This window comes from Anarrhichthys ocellatus, unplaced genomic scaffold, assembly GCF_004355925.1.
Source record: "Anarrhichthys ocellatus isolate YVR2014 unplaced genomic scaffold, GSC_Weel_1.0 scaffold18, whole genome shotgun sequence".
NCBI classification, from domain to species: domain Eukaryota; kingdom Metazoa; phylum Chordata; class Actinopteri; order Perciformes; family Anarhichadidae; genus Anarrhichthys; species Anarrhichthys ocellatus.
In genome coordinates this window covers 4,393,538-4,412,980 of record NW_022280048.1, presented here as the reverse complement: position 1 = coordinate 4,412,980, position 19,443 = coordinate 4,393,538, and the positions used below count along the sequence as shown (strand labels likewise).

Sequence of the window (19,443 nt, the reverse complement as noted above, 5' to 3'; positions counted from 1 at the left end):
GACATTTCCTCCCTCCTGCATACTTCCATTTTCACCTGCCTCGAGATGGAGGAGGGTGTCATGTGCAACCGACCGGCATCACGAGAGAAATAGTGCCTTTCTTTGTGTTCCTGTAGCTAATCATTATATTTTCTTTTATAACTCCACTCCCATGTGGTTCTAGTGTCTCAGAAATAATTGGGAGTTCTGAATGGACTCTATGTCAGCCGCAGCAGCTGGTAGTCGTTCTCCTGGAGGTGTGGTTGATGGAGACCTTTGACCTGAGGACATTGCTGAGAACCTCCTGCCTGCTGAAAGACAGTGAGACGAGTCACAGCAACTTCTAAAGCCGTGTAAACCTCTCATTCCATGACGTAATCAGAGAAGGCAGTCTGACATCTAAGGTGCTAAATGCTTCATCATAGCAGTTGTTTCAAGTTATGAACAGAGCCCTCTCTTTCCATGCGTAATGCTAAGCTAAGCTAACCGGCTGCTTGCTGTATATTTACAGCACTGAGTTCATTTGAGTTCATTTGAATTCATGACAATCTTTGCTTGTGATTACAAGAAGCATTACGATTGTGGACGGAAAAGGCCTCAGAAATGCACCTCTAATATCTCACCTGCATGTCACCGTTAAGCCGGGGCGTGTAATGTCTAGCTATAAAAAAAAACATGATAGTGTCCATCCATGGCTCATTTAGCAAATAAGATGATATCTCTTCGCTTACCTGCCTGACAAAGTCACAGAGCCTCCCACTAATTTGCTTTATGACTTACTTCTCTGTGCTTGCGTGATAAGCTATGATAGTCACCTAATCTTGTAACTTCTTGGCAGCTGTGCGCTCTCATCAATTAAAAACTCCCCAGTGGAGGATCGGATCCCAAAAGGAATTACTAAAAATTGATTATCCAATTATGATCTGCTTACAGCTGTGTAATTATACTTGACCACAGTTCGTCCTGCTGTGTCATGAGGGGATCGCTGAAGTCCATCTCTTTTTAATTAACCTGAATGAATGTGGCCCAAAAACTTCACAGAATGGGTTGATGCATTGGTCTGAGTTGAAATTATGAAACGACCGGTCCCGTGTGAGCCCCAACCTGTGACATTTCCCGACTAATCATAGCTCGTGTTTGTTGATTTCTGAAAATAGCTTCAACTCATTTCTGTCACAAGTGAATGTGAACACTCATCTGTGCCTGTTTCATTTGGACTGCATCGCTATTTCAACAGGGAGCAAGTGAAAAGCAACATCACAGGCTCTTTTAAAGGTGTTTTTTAGCAAATGTCCTTTTTTTTTCTTGCAGAGAATGTTAACACAAATCACAAAAGAGACAGCAACTCAAATATGAAAATAGCAGAATTAACTGACACAACGTGAAGCATTGTACCTGAAAAATGGAGCATACACACTCTACATCCAGCTTAATGGACAGGACACATCCTGGTTCAGTTCCTGGGAGAGTTCCTCGCTCTTGTTTCTGAGGAGAAAGAGAAAAAAAACAACCTTTTAGTCCAAAATGGACAGACCGACACGTAGGCTTATCGGTGTTTTAATGCTTCTGCTTGTCGCTGTTTATTTATCTTCTCTATTTGTTTGTTAACTGAACACTCTGCGCTCTGTGCTTCCTGCACCTACAGCTCCTTGCATCACTATGCTAACTCCACTTTATGGACCTAAAAGCTTTTCAATGCATCTCAAAATATTTATGAATCTAAACACACTTCTTTTGCTTCGGCAACTGAGTGTCGGCAGTGAATGCAGCAGGAACCAACCTATAGAGTCATATTTGCAGAGTCAAGCAGAAAAGTCCATTTGGGCAGTGCGAGAGACTATTGACTTGCTATTGGGAGGATGGCTAATGGCACTGAATGAACATGTTTTTGTGCGGGAGTGGATTAGGTTATCCCACCAGCTCATAGTGTGCTGTGCCACTTATTTAAAAAAAAACGGGCAGGATTGTATAATTTTGAGGGACAAATCATTATTGCATGTACGTGTGTGTGTGTGTGTGCGTGTGTGTGTGTGTGTGTGTGTGCACAGCCACGCATGGTTTTGTGTGTTGGTACATTTTTGTATTTGAGAGCATAATAAGCATCACGGCCCTCAATCTATTCCTTCTTTCTCAGCTCAACCGCGAGGCACATTGCCTTAGGTCTGTTTCATATTGTGAATTAATTATTCTCTGCTGGAATTGTGTTAGGACGTGCGTGTGTGCGCATGTGTGTGTTTTAGTGGCTGTGTGTGTGTGTGTGTGTTTGTGTGTACTTTGTTATTGCAAAGGAAATGACAGAGCATAGTATTATTTCCCATCTACCACATCCAGACCTCATATTTTTGAATGCATTAACTCCTTGGCTATTGCAAGTGCATCTCCAATGCCAATCACATTCCTTTGAATTTTCAAAGATGGAGAGAGAGAGAGAGAGAGAGAGAGAGAGAGAGAGAGAGGGGGAGGGAGGGAGGAGGTACGGGGGTGAGGGTGCAAGGTGGCTATTCCTCACTCTTTGTGGCTCTGTGCTTGTTTAAAAAAATAAAAAATAAAAATCTTAAATGCAGCTATGTGCACTGGAAAGCCTCTGCTTGCTGAATTTTAAAATACCTTTGGCTCCATTGTTTTCTTTTTTTTCCCTCCTGTGTGTATACAAGCTGCAAGCAGTCACGCAGCTGTTTCCATGGCAATATCTATCTGTGTGAGGAATTCATTAACCCTTTCTCGTTGGGGTTCCGTGTAGAAATCCCACGTAGAATACAGATAGGAAGAGAGGAAGGGATGCTACGGTGCTATTTTTGACTATACGCTACTATTTATATAATGCTACATATTTTAGGGGTGTAGCTTTTTGCTTTGGTGTTGACATTCAGTGTTTTGCGTGCTTTGGAGACAACTGAAGGCTGTTGCATCAGGCTTTGACATTTCAATTTTAAGGAAAACTGAAATGAGGACACTTTGAATGCAAATAAGGGAATTACATGAGTTGCCCTTTTGCCAGAGGAATACGAGAGTGACCAAATGAAGCCTCCACCTTACAGCTATAAGCCATCCTCGCGGAGAGAAATACATTGAGAGCGTGTTTGATAAAAGATAAATCAATGGCGTGCTGAAATCTAGCCGAAAGACATGTGTAATATAAAAAATGCATGAAGTGTAAAGAAACAAAGAGGGCTCTATGACATACACGTGCAGACTGCTTGTACCTACTCACACATGCAAAAACAAACAAGCACACTTGCATATATGCTCATTCTCAAGAGGGAGAGCGAGGTAACGCCAGTTACTAACTAAAGACGTTGGCGGACGGCGTACGCGTCACAGACGTGCCGTTTTGATATTGATAAACCATTGAGAAGATTAACCTCGTGCCAGCCCTTTACAAACACTAAATTACTTATTTTTGATTGTATCAATAAAAGGCCACAAGGGTCTGGTTAAATATGCACCACCCCAAATGTTCTATAAATGAAACGCACTGAGAGTCGCAAAGGGAGACACGGGCGAGGTGGGGGACAGAATTACAGATTTGTATTAGTGTTTGTCCTCCATCAATAGCCATTTAGCATCTAGTGTTGCACCCCGCCCATGCTAATTTTGGGGCCCCGGCGAGCCACGTGTCTGTTTGAGATGTGCACTCCTCAGGTGGAGAGGACAGAGGAGTGTTTCAGGTCAGTTAGCTGTGTGGCGCCTGCAGGAGGGGAGGGAGGGAGGGATGGGGGGGGGGGCAGGCTCTTAGTTTTCTCACTTAGAGGGCTGAACAGGTAGGTGTTAAGCTGCTTACATTGCATGTAATTGCACAAACTGCACAGAATATTTTTTTTTATGGACGGTGGTGTGACACATCCAACCTTTTGCTTAGTCTGATTAGTATTGTTCAGACCCCCTGACGACAAGCACCTCATGTCATCGCTATTGATCATCTTGAAATATGTATTACATTTTCCCTGCCTGTCCTTAAAGGGCCACGACTCTCTTGTTCATGGTCAATCAGGACGTATTCATTAATTTCCAATTATGTTGGAACATTGATACATTGCTGTGAGCAATTTAACACGAGTGTGAAACAAAGTACTAAATGTTGAAGGTGAATGTCAATTTTATGTCTGTGTTTAATAATCATGAATGGATGTCATTCGGTCTGAGGTCATAAACCAATACACAGGATATTCATCTGCCATCCTGCAGTGCACCACATACAGTGTTATGATCAATAGAGGGTATTATTCATGATGCATCATTCTGGCTTGTTTACATGATTGTGTTTTTTTTCCGGCAGAAACCTGAGATGGACCAAGCGGAAGCATTAGCATGTGTTTCCCCCCCCCTCTCTCCTGTGTGCTTTCTATGGTTTGAGTGTAAACAGCGCTCCTCACAAGTATTTGGAACATTGTGGTGCAGTTCAGCCTCAACGAGCAACACACTGCACTTTGATTGGGCTTTCTGCGGTAGCATAGCAACAATTGCCTGGTAGCCTGCTTCTAGGTAGTGCTTCAGAGCCGTGTGTTTTCAAAGCCTCCAATCTCATCACTGCGGTCAATGAATGGTGTGCTGTTGAAGTTGAACCTTCATTTTCTCAAAGCTTGCCAGGTGTACTGTTACACAGCGGGGAGGCGTGCTCATGCGGCGCTGCTTTGAGCTGCCAGTGTGATCACAGTGTAATATTCCATGGTGAACAGTGGATAATCATCAAGTTTAGTCATACAGTGCATACATGCAGTACGCCTATACAGATTAAAGCTGACTCACCTGCCTTCGAACTCCCATGTACAGAACCCGGCACAGTGCCTGCATCGATCACACCTTTTAACTTGACTCTGACTTTATAGTCAGATAATTAGGTAGTGACTCAGGAGGTCAATAAGTTCCCAATTTGAGAGGGGTTTGGCTTTGCGTGTGGCCGGGGGAATCGAGAGAACTGAAAACACCTGTGGATCTTACAGCGCCGCCGGCAAACTGTGTGTCTCAATGCATATGTTTTGGTTTCCACTTGGATATAGCTTCACTTTAAGCAGCATGACGGTGGCTCGGGACAGTTTGCATTGTCCTGGTGAAGTCACATCGACCACTCCTCCATCTGCAATGGCGTGTCCATTGAATAGCCTTAAATGTGATTGGCCACCGCAGGTACCCACCACATTATTCAAAACTACGATTGGCTAAGTGCCCAGTCAGGGGCGGGACCTTAGTCGGAAACCAACTGTGACAACTAAACCGGACTTTTGTTTATAGGTGACAATTCAATCTTAAACCGGAGAGGTGGCAATGCGATGGAGCAGATGAAGAATGGGCGCTTTATATTAAATTTGTATGTGATTGGTAGTCATATATATATCTTTTAAATCACAATTTTAAACACGGTAAAGTAAAAAACTGTAAGATACTGCAATGTAATTAAACTAGATGTGAGTGGGCCAGTCTGGACACACTAAGTCTGGGCTTGGTAACACAATACACTAAAGACAAAGGTCAACAAGTTCAGCCAATATTGCAGTCATTCTCTCCAGGCAGGTTTCCTGCTCTGCTTTTCCAACACAAGGCGAGACAGCTGTGGTTCAACCAGTAAAGGAGAGCCCTCTCACAGTGAGGTGGACCAAACATGAACTCAAGCTGTCGTTTCACCTCGCGGTTACACACTGCGTTGCCTTGAATGAAACCTAACTTCTCCATGAGAAGCCCTGATTGTGATCTCTGATCAAAGGGAGTACGCAAAGTCCCACAACACTTTAGCATTAAGCGAACCCTCATTAAGTCAGCCCCTTTTACGAAACACACACTTTCACTTATGTCACTGGCTAATGGTGAAGTTGCCTGAAGAAAGGATGAAACATGTTGAAACGTCTCTAAACACATCCGTTAAATATATCATCTGTTACTTAGAGGATTGGGGTGTATGACAGATATGAACAGCGGGAGGAAAAGGGAGTGACTGGAAGGCACCAATGCATTAACCACGTGATACTATTTATATCATAGGAGCATGGGTGACCCAGAAACTCACGTGTGTTATGCAACATATGAATGGAGCAAAAAAGAGCATGGTACATCCCAGGGGCTGGGATCTCCTTGTCATAGATGCCAATTAAAGGTAATTGCAGTAATCAGGGAATGCTGTGAACGGGAGCACTATCGAGAGCGAGGCCGACTATGGCGTAAAAACAGGGACTGAGCATGCCCAGACGTTGAAGGGATCAACCTAGCACGGTGCCACATAGGTTCTAACTCCTTATTGCACGCTGCACTACTGTGGCTCTCACTAACATAACCTATGGGAGATGGACTGTCTAAAAAGAATACATATATGGACATGGTCTGCTTTTTCAGCAATTATCCAGCACACAATTACTGTTGCCTTGGCGCCTATGCATGAATAGACTGATTAAAAAACGAGAATACGTCAAGCTAGTTTATTCTCAAATTGCCTGGTGAATAATTTGCATTTAAATCACTGAATCCCATTTTGAAAACCAATGTGGTACTAGATAAGTATCTACCACGGATTCACAGGTAAAAGCCCACTGAATTACTAGGTTTACAAGGTTACAAACAAACATACAATATCCTCTCCATTTAGGGACTGTATGAAAAAAGTGTGAGTGGGTGTTTCACTTCTTAAAAAACAAGACTCTGGAGGGTTATTAATTAATGTTTCTTTGGATCCTCCCCTCTTAACTCAAAACAAATTTTACGACTAATATGTTAATGCTGATTTTTACACAACCCAAATCACACATGAGGAATTTCCACTCGCCAAAATTATAGTAAACATAACAAATGGTGTGTCCTGTTAACCGTGCTGCTAAACAAATATTATTTAACCACTGTCACTGAATAAGTGAACGGGGTGCAGGCACTCAGTGGCTGCTAAGGGGCTTCAGCACTGTACTGTTTGCTTTGTTTTTACACCAAATCCCATAAGAAAAGGATGACATTAAATATAAATCAGGAGCATGGAAAAAATAAAGACCCTCCCTTGCTCTCCCAAAAAATTCAGATCACCCTCATTTTAGCAAAAATAGAAAAATAGATCCCCTTTTCAGCTTTTTCAATTATAAATTCATTCAGTATTAGAGATTGTAAAGTTTCTATGACTGCTTCAAATGATTTCCTAAGTGGTTGAAGACAATGCAACATCAGACATTTATACTGTGCTCTCTCCGAAGCCTTTAATAAACTTCTGCTGCACAGAAACACCACCCTCTTAGCCAGATTTTAACTTTGGTCAGCAAATGTTACTAAGCTCGAAGGCAAACTGTTCTGCACAAATAGTCTTTAAGAACGTAACTGACTTAACTCAAAGCCCACTGCCTAACTATTCCCAAAGCTTTCACCGACATCCCATGGTCTTCTTCGATGGGTATGCTAATGCTAATTTGGTGGGTAAATGCATTACGTGGCACCCCCACGGAAACAATTTAAGGTTAGGTTTAGGCCAGGAAAACCACTTAGTTAGGTTTCGTAAAAACATCATGGTTTGACTTCATATAAGTACGTAAAATATGTAAACCTGTCACAAATTGAACTTCCCAATAATGTCACAATCAGGCTGTGAAAGCTTGTAGGCACAACTCTTCACTCATGTGATGCAACAAGTAGGCCACGGACTGTGAAAGCCAGTCTGTGTCTTGCAGATCATGTTCTGCTAATTGCTCACCCTTGGGTGCCAGGTCATGGTCAGTCATGGTGTTGCCCTTTTGATGCCCAGTATGTAATTGCAATGCCATTTATTTTTTGAAAATGTCCACATGATGTCAGACTTATGATTGGGGGATTGAATATAGTCATGTTAAAAGGCTGTGTCTCTTCCGACGCTCGAGCACGGAAAAGCCAAAATACAAATGTATAATCATTCTACTTTTTGGTTTTTGTTTTACATTGACACTCAAATACGTAATAAAAAAAAAAATTATAGTTCATACACAAAACATGTTTCTTCTTTGCCATTTCATAACCCACTTGTTCAGTGCTGTGAAATCACCTATGGGAGGGACAAACTGAATTCTACTCATATGGGTTCGGATGACTGCAGAGAACAGTCAAAAGCAACAAATACCTGTTGAGCATTAACATGTTTAAAAAAAGCTATTGACTGATTGATTCATCACAGTGGCCCTGACAATGATGGTGATGATGAGGAGTAGGACAATGATGATGAAGAAAAAGTAGTGTGAGTGTGATAACCCTGACATGCCACATTTCTTTTACATGTATTATTGTAGGCTAAATGGCTTCCCCCCCCACACCACCACAACCCTATCATAACAGAAATGGCTCCACGGTACATCAGTTGCTGTCTGCTTTTGTCCCACTGACACCCCGGTGGTGACAGCATCGGGTCTACTCCTTTAAATGAGCCTTTGCGCATAGCCTTCGAATCACCACAACTGCATCAGTGCTGGCTGGGTTGCTTAGCAACTGGACAGCACAGAGATCCCTGAAGAAAGCCTCCTCCTCCTCTGAACAAAACACAAGCTTGTGTGATTCTTCAATTGTGGTGTGCGCCTTAGCAGTTTCCAGTAAGGATGTGTTTGCTTCAAATACATAGGAGCGAGTCCTGGTTCGCAATGAGGAACTAAACGAATAGAAACAGAGAAAAAACATTTTTTTAAAGAAAAAGATTGCGCGTGTTCACGCAGTGTGTGCGCGCTTATCTGTGTGTTTGGGTGCGTATGTGTGTGTCTGTCTGTGCGCGTGTTTCAACAAAAAAAAATTGTGCCAAAGTGGAAGAAATGCACGAAAACGCACCGGCACACACTCCCAGCATCCTAATGGGTTTCAGAGAGAATAGACAGACGCGATTCAGCGCATGGACACACTGTCGCTAAGGAATTCACCTTAGGTGTCCCCCCTTCCCCTCCCCTCGTTCTCCCCCCCTCCAGTAGGCTAGGACATCATTTTAATTTCAACTAGGAACTCAAAAAGACAATCGAAAGGAGACAAGATATCCTCGTCGTGTCTCCTCGGACTGTTGAATGTCTGTCATTTGCTCAGTGTTTCCACGAGAAGCGGAGCGGACCCACACTAACGTGTTGAAACGCCGTTCAGCGTTGGACAGCGCAGGCAAGTGGACTTTTTTTTCCAAATAGGTACGCATCTTTGACACGATAGATGTGATACATGCATTGTCGTATAAGGGGGCCATCCATATTTCTCGGCATCTAATTTATTATTTTTTTTTCCACCAGAGGAGTTGATATAGCCTGCTCTGACGTCTGCATCAGATATTACCCAGTGCTTTTTCAATGTGCATTTTCCCCTCAGTGACTTTGCGCTGATCTACATCATCAGCAGCAGCGGCAACGGGGGGGGGGGAAAGAAAAAAAAAAGGGAATGAAGATTTCAATTTTCTTTTTTTTAAACCCACCGCTCCCCTTCAGCCGACCAGCATCTCCAGCTCAAACAAATATCTTTTAACCAGCATCACGTTGTGGAATAGTCTGGCGCCAGAGCATCGCTGGAACCATGCCTCTTCTGCAGATTTGGACTGGGAAATTTCATCCACCGATTTGATCATCAAGAGCCTGCCGCTCAGTCATTCATGCCAGTGTTTGTTTTTTTAAGGGGAAGAATACTTGTCATCACTTTCAAAAGTATTGTGTATGCTGTTTTTTGAGCAAGATGTCTGATCTTCTGGTGTTGGTCGAGGGGCTCTGTGACCTGCACGGATTTCCATAGCCGGGGAAAACAGCGGGGGCCAATTACGAGATTTTAAAAAAAAAAGAAAGAAACAACAACAACCCAAGAAGCCTAATACAATGAACACATCGCACGCGTAGATGTAGGTTAGTTTCTTCGACATTTTTAAAGGCAATTATTTTTTTAATTGCCCGTTTTTACTTTGTGAATTTTCTGGAGGACCACTGGACTGGTTGGATTATAGAAACTATATCTAAGGATTTGTGGAGATGTTGGGTCGTCAAGAAGATAAATTATGTGGAATTTTCTCTGCTCTGGCGGCTTTGTCCTTCTTCTTCTGCTTTGTTCAAAGGTAAGAAAACGTTGCTTGGACCAAAAAAACAAATTCCCGTCCACACCAACAGACGTGGTTGCCGGTCAATAAAAGGCTGAGATGTGGCAAATCGCATAAACGGGGCACCCAGGCCTACTTATTAGGGGCATTGCTGCCGATATATGCTCCATTAGAAGGTGCTGTGGCCCGCGCGAGCGTAAAAACATGCGCGTGCACAGTATCAAGCCTATTGTGAAATGTTAACCTACTCCCGATATCAAAATGGGGATATACACATATGTGTACTGGAAAGGGCGACTCTAAGTATGATGCCTAAGTGACAGCTTAGGCTACAGTAGTGTTGGCCGATGATTAGCTGATGGGATCGATCAGCCGACGATCGATTGATTACTCCAGGGTAAGCAGCCAGATGTATGTCTCCAGTGCTGTGGCAACACTGTCCGAAAGCTTACTTATTGTATTCATCTCTAAAAACGCAAATCCTATTCATATAATCTACGTGATTGCCCATTTTATTGACCGGAACCAAATCAATTAAAAAAAAAATCCCTCTTCTAATGTTGTTTTAAAGACGGCAGGGTGTAAGAGTTAACGTTAATACGGTATTGAGATGTTTAGCCTACAGTATGAATTACTGCACAGGCCTTAAAGAACATCATCACACTCCCAATCTCCAGCTCAATCCCTTTATTGTTTTGTTGTTAAAGGCACTGATACATATCCCTCGTGGCCCACTCCTTTTCCTGGGCTGCAGTAACCTGCAGCCTCGCTTATGAGATGCAGGTGCTCAGCTCAACTGGGTCGCACCTTTTATTTTATTTTTTGACATTTTGAGCCCATTGCAATAACCCGGAATAACAAAAGAAAGGGGCGTCATCTTGCATGTGTTTCAGGTCTCATTGATATTCTGCTCATAGTGATGCTCTCAGGTGTCAAACCCAAAAGTCCTGTAACCGGCCAGCTTGATGAACAGCTGCACTACCTATGAGCTAATTGAACAGTGCTTCCGTGACTGAGCCGAGGGCTAGTGCTCCTATCAGGGGGGCAATTTTAATTTTACCCCCCCCCCCCCCCCCCACACACACACACACACACACACACACACACACACAAACACACACGCTCATTGCACACCCTCCCCTTAACAAGGAACCTCAGCTGGAGATCCGCTCTCGGTCAGGTGATGCAGGTCATGGCACCAATGTTACAAGTGTCAGTTAGACGAGTGCAGACTCTGCGTTCCTCCCGGGGATAGTCTGTCTCCAGTCCAGGCTCAGACCAACGAAGCCTCTGACAGCACGATGGGAGGCTGTGTTTAAATACATGGCTCACAAATAAGACTGAGCACCTACTTGAGCGAAAAAAACCAAAACTATAACATTGTTAATTTCAATGCCACTTTTTTGAAGGACCCACATCAATAAAATGTATTACAATGCAGCTCTTAAACTGATTAGATGAATACACTGTAGGTGGAGTTCCAAAGGGGGGGGTAAATGCAAACACAAGGCACATTTTTTAACCTTCCTGATGACAACACCACAGTCAGCATGCTTAAATATATTTGTCCGACAACTGAAGACGTTAACTAGCTAAAAATCTTCGCGTGGTGAATGTTTATTCTTCTGTGACTGTGCCCAGAATGCAAAAATATAACTGAAGTTGACTAAAATTTAGGATGAAATGGATGAAATATGACATAAAAATGCTCACTTTAGAAGAAAAAGAGATTCTTGGATGAATGTGTGTGTTGTGTGTTGTTTAATGCATCCTAAGTCCTCATTCCCTTTGTCAAATCCTCACCTCGTTGGTGTAAGGGCTTCCTCTTCCAATTCATGTCATTGATGTTGAGAACAGAGTAATCATTGTTTAGTGCAGTAATCATTTATCGTACAGTTGGTTTGCTGTAGAGGAACAAAATATCTATGACAAAAGTAGTCAATCTTCAGTATTCTCCCACTACTTAAAATGGCTCTTACACTTGTGGTTTCTCCCCTCAGCTCTTCCACTGGAAGCACCGGAATGTCTCTGGCCAAGACCACCGTGGACAAGTTGCTGAAGGGATATGACATCCGTTTAAGGCCTGATTTTGGAGGTAGGTGTTGCGGCTACGTCCTCTTTTGGGGGTCTCTATTGTCGAGGGTATATGTGCACGTCAGGGGGTTGTACACCGTGATATTCACGAGTCATCCCTCTGAAATCCGTCGAAGAAGGGGCTTGTGGCAAAATACAGGGGACGGCTTTGATGTGACTGCTATCGCGTCATTACTATGCATCTATTCGCATATTGAAGATGGCTGCTCCTCGAGAAGTAGAGCACACATGGAGAAGAGCAGTCAAACACGTTGTTCTTTTAAGACCAGGGATGGTGAACGTATTGATTTCTGATACTTTTCTGATTCTCTGATGCTCTGTTTTTCATGGCGTCTTTGTATCACATGGCAGTTTTTTCTGAGCATTTGATTTGCAAATCAGGGAAAGCACTTTTGCCCCATTAACTTTTATCTTTTATCTTTTTACATCCGCTCTTTAGAATAATGGATGATGAATTATTTTGATAATTTGATGAAAATAGAAGGCGTGGGGGAACAACTCATTAGTGTCATTCGGGCTGATTGTTTTGCTAAAACGATTTAACCACAATATATGTTAAGCAATATAAAAAATAGTTGGTTTTTTGAACAGCTTACTAGCCTAATGGCTGATAGCTAATGATGTATGACAACAAAGGCCTACTTTAATCAAAATTAAAGGTTTCCAGAAAAACTATTCTTGCAAATTGAGTTTGTCACCTGTATCTACATTGTGTAGGATGAATTTAAAGATGAAGCTTCCTGTTTCATGGTTCTGACATTGGCATCTGGGCTCTGGTCTGTGCAAGGCCACTCACTGAAGACATCATAACTCAGCGCTGACTGACAGCCACACTGATGGCTCTAATTGACTACAGTATATCATTGTACTTAATCATTTCAGCACCAGCTTTTTGGTTTCTGCTGTACACGTGCCCCAAAACTTTGTGTTCAGAAAAGCTTATTGCTACTTTAAAAAACAAAGGAGTGAAACAAAGAGGGCTTTTTACTTCCAGGGCATGTTAACGGAGTGTGATGTTAATGAGTCTGTTGCCACTTGAATTTGCTCTCGCTCTAGTGTTTCATATAAACAAAACATCTATCCTATATGGAAAGATATCAACAAAAAAAACTGCTTTCAAAATTGATGACCATCCCTTGTTCAGCCACAATTACTTCAAATCTTAGTCAGAAATAACAGACATGACATTGAAGTTATCGAAAAAATTTATTTGATTGAATGTAGGGAGAGACAATGTTGCATGACTCACCTGCATAATATCGGAACATGCTCTGCAGTCAGGTTATGTGTAAAAAAGCCGGACCGCATTAAACAAATCATATTACATGATACATGATAATGTTCATGGCCTCAATAACTTCACATATTTAATTTACTGGTTGGCTTTTTTTTTTTTAAAGCTAAAAAATAATTTAGAATATTTGATATTTTTTCAAATTTAACGATTTACATTTTTTAGACAGAATTTGGCCGATTATTATCAGTATTATCATATTCAACATATACAATCTAATTGATGGCTATTAGATATATACTATTCCCCAGTATCTTCTTTCAAATAGGCTTGAGGCAGTCAGTTAAGCAACCACATCACACTTGATGAGAATGAGAGCAAGCAGTGAAAAGCATAAGCAGGTGCACCTCCTCATATAACCTTCCCCTGGTTGGGTTCTCTGCCAAAAACAGATGCACTGATGAAGGCTTGTGTGCCAAAATGCGTTAGCCTGATGTTAGCCATTGTAAAAATATGTTATAGTTGAGGTTACGTCTTCGTTCTGTGTTTGGGAGCGCTGCAATTCCAGAGTTGTTTCATAGATTCGGTGGAAGGAAATGAGAGCAAGAAGCAGAGAAATGTCTCCTTCACAACTGTGTAAAACAGTTAAATCAACAGTTGTGAACATTTCAAATTTAAGAAATTTACACTTTGCAGCCAATTTCAGTTGGGGAATTATCAGCTTGCTTCTATGACATATTCACACCTTACTCAGCCAGTAAAAAGGCATTTCAAGTAGTGCTTTCATGACAGTTGGCGGCAACTTTAACTAATCTAAATGACTTTAGAGATGTTCTTTTCTTCCTCACCAGCAACAGTTCTGCTCACCAGTTCTACCGGTCAAAGCAGACAAAACGACAAAATGTAACCAAGAATGCTAAAATGTTGTTGCCGATTTTGATAATAAATATGACTAAAAACTTTTTGTTTATGAAATCACGATGAATTATAAAACTATGCATTTATTCTGATCAGACGATTGGGTAAAAGAGGCATATATCAACAGTATTTTTCTGTGTATACTTCTGAAGATATTTTTCAGTGTAAACTAAATGTTGGCACATTTATTGTATCATTTCACCTCTGTGCAATTCTTTGGTTACTTTCATTTTATATCAAATAAACAACTAATGGATTAACGACAACGACACCATTTTGTATTACTTAAATAACTGAGTTCAGCAAAATCCAAGGAAATTAAAGAGGAAGTGTTTTGATTTTTAGTTCTAGATTAAATTATTTTTTGTATTTTACTTCGTTATTAGCAGGTGTGTAATATTTTAGAGATACCTTGACTTAAAAGTGATTTCAACAAACATTTCTACTTCGATGTTGGTTGCTTAACTATTTGTTGGCTGCAGCGCACTATTGTCTACAGCAGCCTGTGAATGCACTGGAGTGGGGAGAGCAAGTTTTAGAGAATGAGTATCCCAGGCAGAGAGTAACTGTGCTTTACCCTCAGGCCAGGTGAGCAGTAGTCCGTCATGTCTTTATATTTCCATCATCAGTCAGCTACTTCTGTCGTGACACACATTGCTGACGACCTTCAGCTCTCGAGATTCAACAGAGAGGGTCTTAATTTGGCACAAAAGTGGACACACACTGGACTGTGGCTCCTAACAGCTTGGCCAACACCCATATTTGATATAAAAACCAACTCAGAGGTGTACATTGCTGGAAAAATATGGCCCTAAATGGTCAGAAAGAGTTTGGCAATAATGCTTCCATGTGATCTTAATGATGTGTTGGGACCTTACCACCTAGATGATATGCCCACTCTGAAGTCAGTCTATTCAGACCCTGCCCTCTTCCACCCTTTGGCCTGTGAGCCAAACTGGAATTCAAAAAATGAGACTCAGACCCAGATGGCAGCTGTCCCAGAATTCAGGATCTTGCAGGGGAAGCGAATTGTATTTTTTTTGTAATTATAGTTATTATTATTTAGTATGCAGAAAAAAAACATGTCCTTGTCCTTTCATTATCTGCTTGTTTAGATTTTAGACCTTGGATGTAACTTATTAACATAGAGCTGAATCATAGACCACAACCCCCATGTAACCTGATTGTTACATTACTTAGATTTGTATTCAGCAAGATAACCCGACCACTGCATACCCGGCAAAGAAAGTATAATTATTCAAATATCGTTTTCTTTTCTACTTTTTTTTGGTACGCATTTGAGGTGTGAGAGTGTAAAATCAAATTTATGCATATTAGCATAATATTATTACTACATAATCCAATACCGGAATTGAAAGATGTGCTTTGTAAGGAGAAATGGCACATATGTTTGTATTACACTCTGCCTTCGTCATTGTTATGTGATTATAAGTTACTCTAAGTTGGCATTGGGTACTAGTAAGGAAATAAGGCATATTATAATAGTGATTATAATAAATTATGAAAGATTATAAAGTGTTACAGCTATGGGAATTTGAATACACTATTAGCCTTCCAAAAAAAATTACAGTGAGTGAACAGCAAGTATTATGATAATTGACATATAAGTCATGTGATCAGAGTATGTACCGGTGCTTATAACTACGCTTATACAGTGCTGTAAGCACGATATAACACATTGTAAGAGTTTTAATAATGCTTTATAGACATGGAAAGTGCCACCGTAAATGTTTGCTATCTCAGTGCTGTTTATCTTCTCCTATTTAATATACAACCCTAATGAAATAAGGATGAACACATTTTACTTCCAGTTTCTCCTGCTGTAGTTATACTTTCTCACACACAAATGTCTCTTGTACGCTAGCTTTAACTAGATAATGAATGGGCAAATGCTTTAAAAAAAAAGTATTCTTGGTTAGGCATATGATTCAATGACATGTGTGAGGATGTGTTTGGGTAATTTGGGCCTGTTTGTCAGTTAATTTGTGTAGGGAACTAAAGCTTATTGGGAGTGTTGGGAGAGAGATTGGAACGCTGGGACATTGCTAATGGAATTACGAATGAGGTTTAAAAGAGCTCTATTCTTCGAACCACCGTAATCCAAAGCCTTGGTTGTCCAGTTTCAAAGTTCACAGCCAATCCAATAAGTGAGGACAGTTTGATGTCTATATTGTGGCAGAGTTGTACCACTTGTTGGAGCACTGAATTTTACGGTGTGTTTAGAGACACGCTAAGACAGGCTGCTCTGAAGGGTTAATGATCATGGTGTACAGAACCTTCTGTTGGAGACTGTCTGCTGGTTTTCCGGCCAACCAAAGACTTCTGTTACTGAGTATCACCCTGGTACATGGTTGCCCTCCCTTGGTTTCCCGCCCTTTTCCAGCAGCAGTTCAAACACTGAATAGAGGAGGACCTGATCCTTTGCCATACGTCCTATATCGGCACAAAACTGTGTCTGGAAGAAAAATGCATTCTTTGGGGGACCAGAACGGTTGTACCTCCCTGTGATTGATCGCAAATCATGGAGGAGATACATTCGGGTGCCTCTCGTTTGAAAAGCCATAACCAATTGTCTGGTTGCCCGATATTGACAAGGAAGTAGAGAACAAAGCCAACCAACGACTAGTTCTACCATCTCCATTCACGCCTTAGCAGTCTGTTCAAATATCTGTTTTTCTTCATCTGCCCCTTGAATTGTGGATGTTTAATTAAAGTAAATTCATGCCGTCATCACAACAAAGGGTTTGCAGTCCAGGCCCCTCATCACGGTGGTTTAACAGAGCAAACGTGAGAGCAAAAGTGAAGGAGGGTTGAGAAGATTAAGAGGGACAAGGACAGGTTTGTCTTGTTTCCTGCACCTTCTCATGCCGCGGATAACCATGAGCTGCAAGTTGCTTTGAGCTCCAAACCCAGTAGGGCCCGGTCTCATTTATGTCAAGATGGCAGACAAGAATGTCTTTAAATTGCACTGAAACCATCTTCATTTGTGACATGACTTACAATGATAGTGTCAGTTTTCCAAAACTGCTCATGGCAGCACCCGTCACAAAACACCAGGGCACCTGGTACCATCAGTGTTGTTGCCAGGAGACCAGAGAATGGCAGACAGTTCAGACTCAAAGGGTAGAGCCTCCTCACAATAACGAACAGGATCGTTTATACCATCGACCCCTGATTGCTGTGAGCCTTCTTTACCTGTAAGGTCTCCTGTGACGCTGGGGTTCTTGCAAAGCTCTCACTTGTAAACATCCTCCTGTTGAGTTAAACATGTCTTGTTGTTAAGGTATTTATGCTTTTATGGCTGCTAGTTAGTCCCATGTGTACAGCTCAGCGACACTCGGGGACATTCTACAAAATTTACAGTTTGCTTTGCTTTTCTAGTTTACCCAGCTGAGAGGAGTGAACTACAGCTGCGGTTTGTTAAATGTCCTGACAAAGACCTACTCTGGTCGAAACATGTTGGCTCTTTCAATGATTTAGCCACTTAAGAGCTTTTAAAATATAGTTCCTTACTCGTTGTTCTAAGATTTTGGAGTGCCTGGATTGCTTTCCTGTTTATCCCCAACTACAGCTGGCATAGGGATTCTAATGAGTATCGGCCGAATGCAACGAATGTGCTCTTTTACGTACGATGTGGATTACCAAGAACTCTATTCTCTGTTCTAGCACAAAAGCATAAGCTTTGCATTTAGTCAAGCTATTTGTTGTTAGGATAAATTGATTCTTTTTGTGGGAACATTTTGATAATAATAAAAGGATAAAATGACAATATCCTTATACTTTGATTTTAAATCTTTCGTGGTATTTTTTGGTAAGCAATTTAAAGCTAGGGTTTGTAATGTTGATAAATTAGCAAGAGTACGTTAGATTAAAAAAAATTATCCAACCAAAAACCCAGCCCAGTGTTGCCAACTCTTCTCCAATGAAAGTAGCAAGCAGCACTGGCTCCAAAAGTCCCTAAATCTAGCAAGAAAGTTGACAAGTCGGCAACACTGACAGCCCGTCCTTTCAGGCCACCCTCAAAAGCCACTCCCCCCAAATGATCATTATGACCATAAACAGACATGTGGCCCTTTATGGAGGTGTTTTCATCCGACTTTGGAGATGCTTTTATGGATTGACAGAGTGGGAAAGAGCTTGTTAAAAAAGTTAAAGTTTGAAAAATAAATGTAAAAATAAGATTCTGGTGACGCGCGATGAGTCCAATGATTTCATTCAGACCGAATGGTTGGACAAGCTTATAAGAAGTCCTGCAACAGCCACATATACCAGCTTTCTTTCCTTGCTTTTGTCATTTGATTTATTTATTGCTGTCCAAACCTCGCTTTTGTTTGTTTTTTAAGTTTTCCATTATTTCCATTCCCATGCATTTAAATTGAGCTTTTTGTTACCCATTAAGAAAGATGCAGAGATTTATTATGCTACAGTTCAGTCGCACATCCGCCTGGCCGTTTGGCAAAATGAAGGTCATGATAATCACAGGAAAACACAAATTCATTCCAACTTAATTTTGTATCTATACAAAGACGCTGCATGTCTCTGCATCTATTGATTATTTCTCTGTCGAGTTGTCTGCCATTACAATAGAACCGCCTCTCCTGGACAACACAGCCCACCTTGAAATATTCAAACCCTCTGAAACATGGCTTCAACACATACGTACATGTTGGCACGGTTGGATGGTATACGCTCTATGATGAAGTGGTTTTCATAAACGTCCCATAAAATGCAACTGAATAAATGTATTAAGTAGAGTAATGAAATACATGACCCAGCTAAATCAGTTTTGTAAGAGCCCCATTTAATTATTAACCAGTCTCTCAATGCGTTTACAAATATGGTGTTACCTTGAAGTAGACAATTATTCCAATATTTTTTATAAGCAACAACAAAATGTACACAGTGATTGTCTTCTTTGTTCATTACTGCATGAAAAGGCTCCTGAACTGCTTGTTCAGTAGTATCTGCTTCCAGTTCAGCTTTCCAGAATTAAAAAACGAGGGGGGTTTGTTCTGCCGGTCAGGGAAAAGGACCGGCTGATCTGACATCGCTTCTGTCTCTATTATTTATTTGCACATGGGAACTGGAATCGTGTAGAGTAATGGGTCACCGGTGGGCAGACTTTCTCAGGATTCTACTTGGAGATCTCAATATTTAAAAACAGAATAACAAACGTGACGTCCAGTCAGTTGGAGGAGGTAACAGGAGCCAGCTCAGCCCTCACCTCGGT

General features: G+C 41.4%; 1 protein-coding gene across 2 annotated transcripts in view; it reads left to right on the top strand.

Moving 5' to 3' along the window:
- Nucleotides 1-8,463: 8,463 nt before the first annotated feature.
- Nucleotides 8,464-19,443, top strand: part of gabrb4 (gamma-aminobutyric acid type A receptor subunit beta4) — a 49,342-nt gene continuing 38,362 nt past the window's right edge. Inside the window, exons 1-2 of one of the 2 annotated variants that reach the window (XM_031856909.1) lie at nt 8,464-9,964; nt 11,947-12,041. In XM_031856909.1, the coding sequence (XP_031712769.1) occupies nt 9,882-9,964; nt 11,947-12,041 (178 nt within the window). In that variant the 5' untranslated portion in view covers nt 8,464-9,881. The remainder of the gene's footprint in view (nt 9,965-11,946; nt 12,042-19,443) is intronic. The other variant, XM_031856910.1, reaches the window with a different exon arrangement.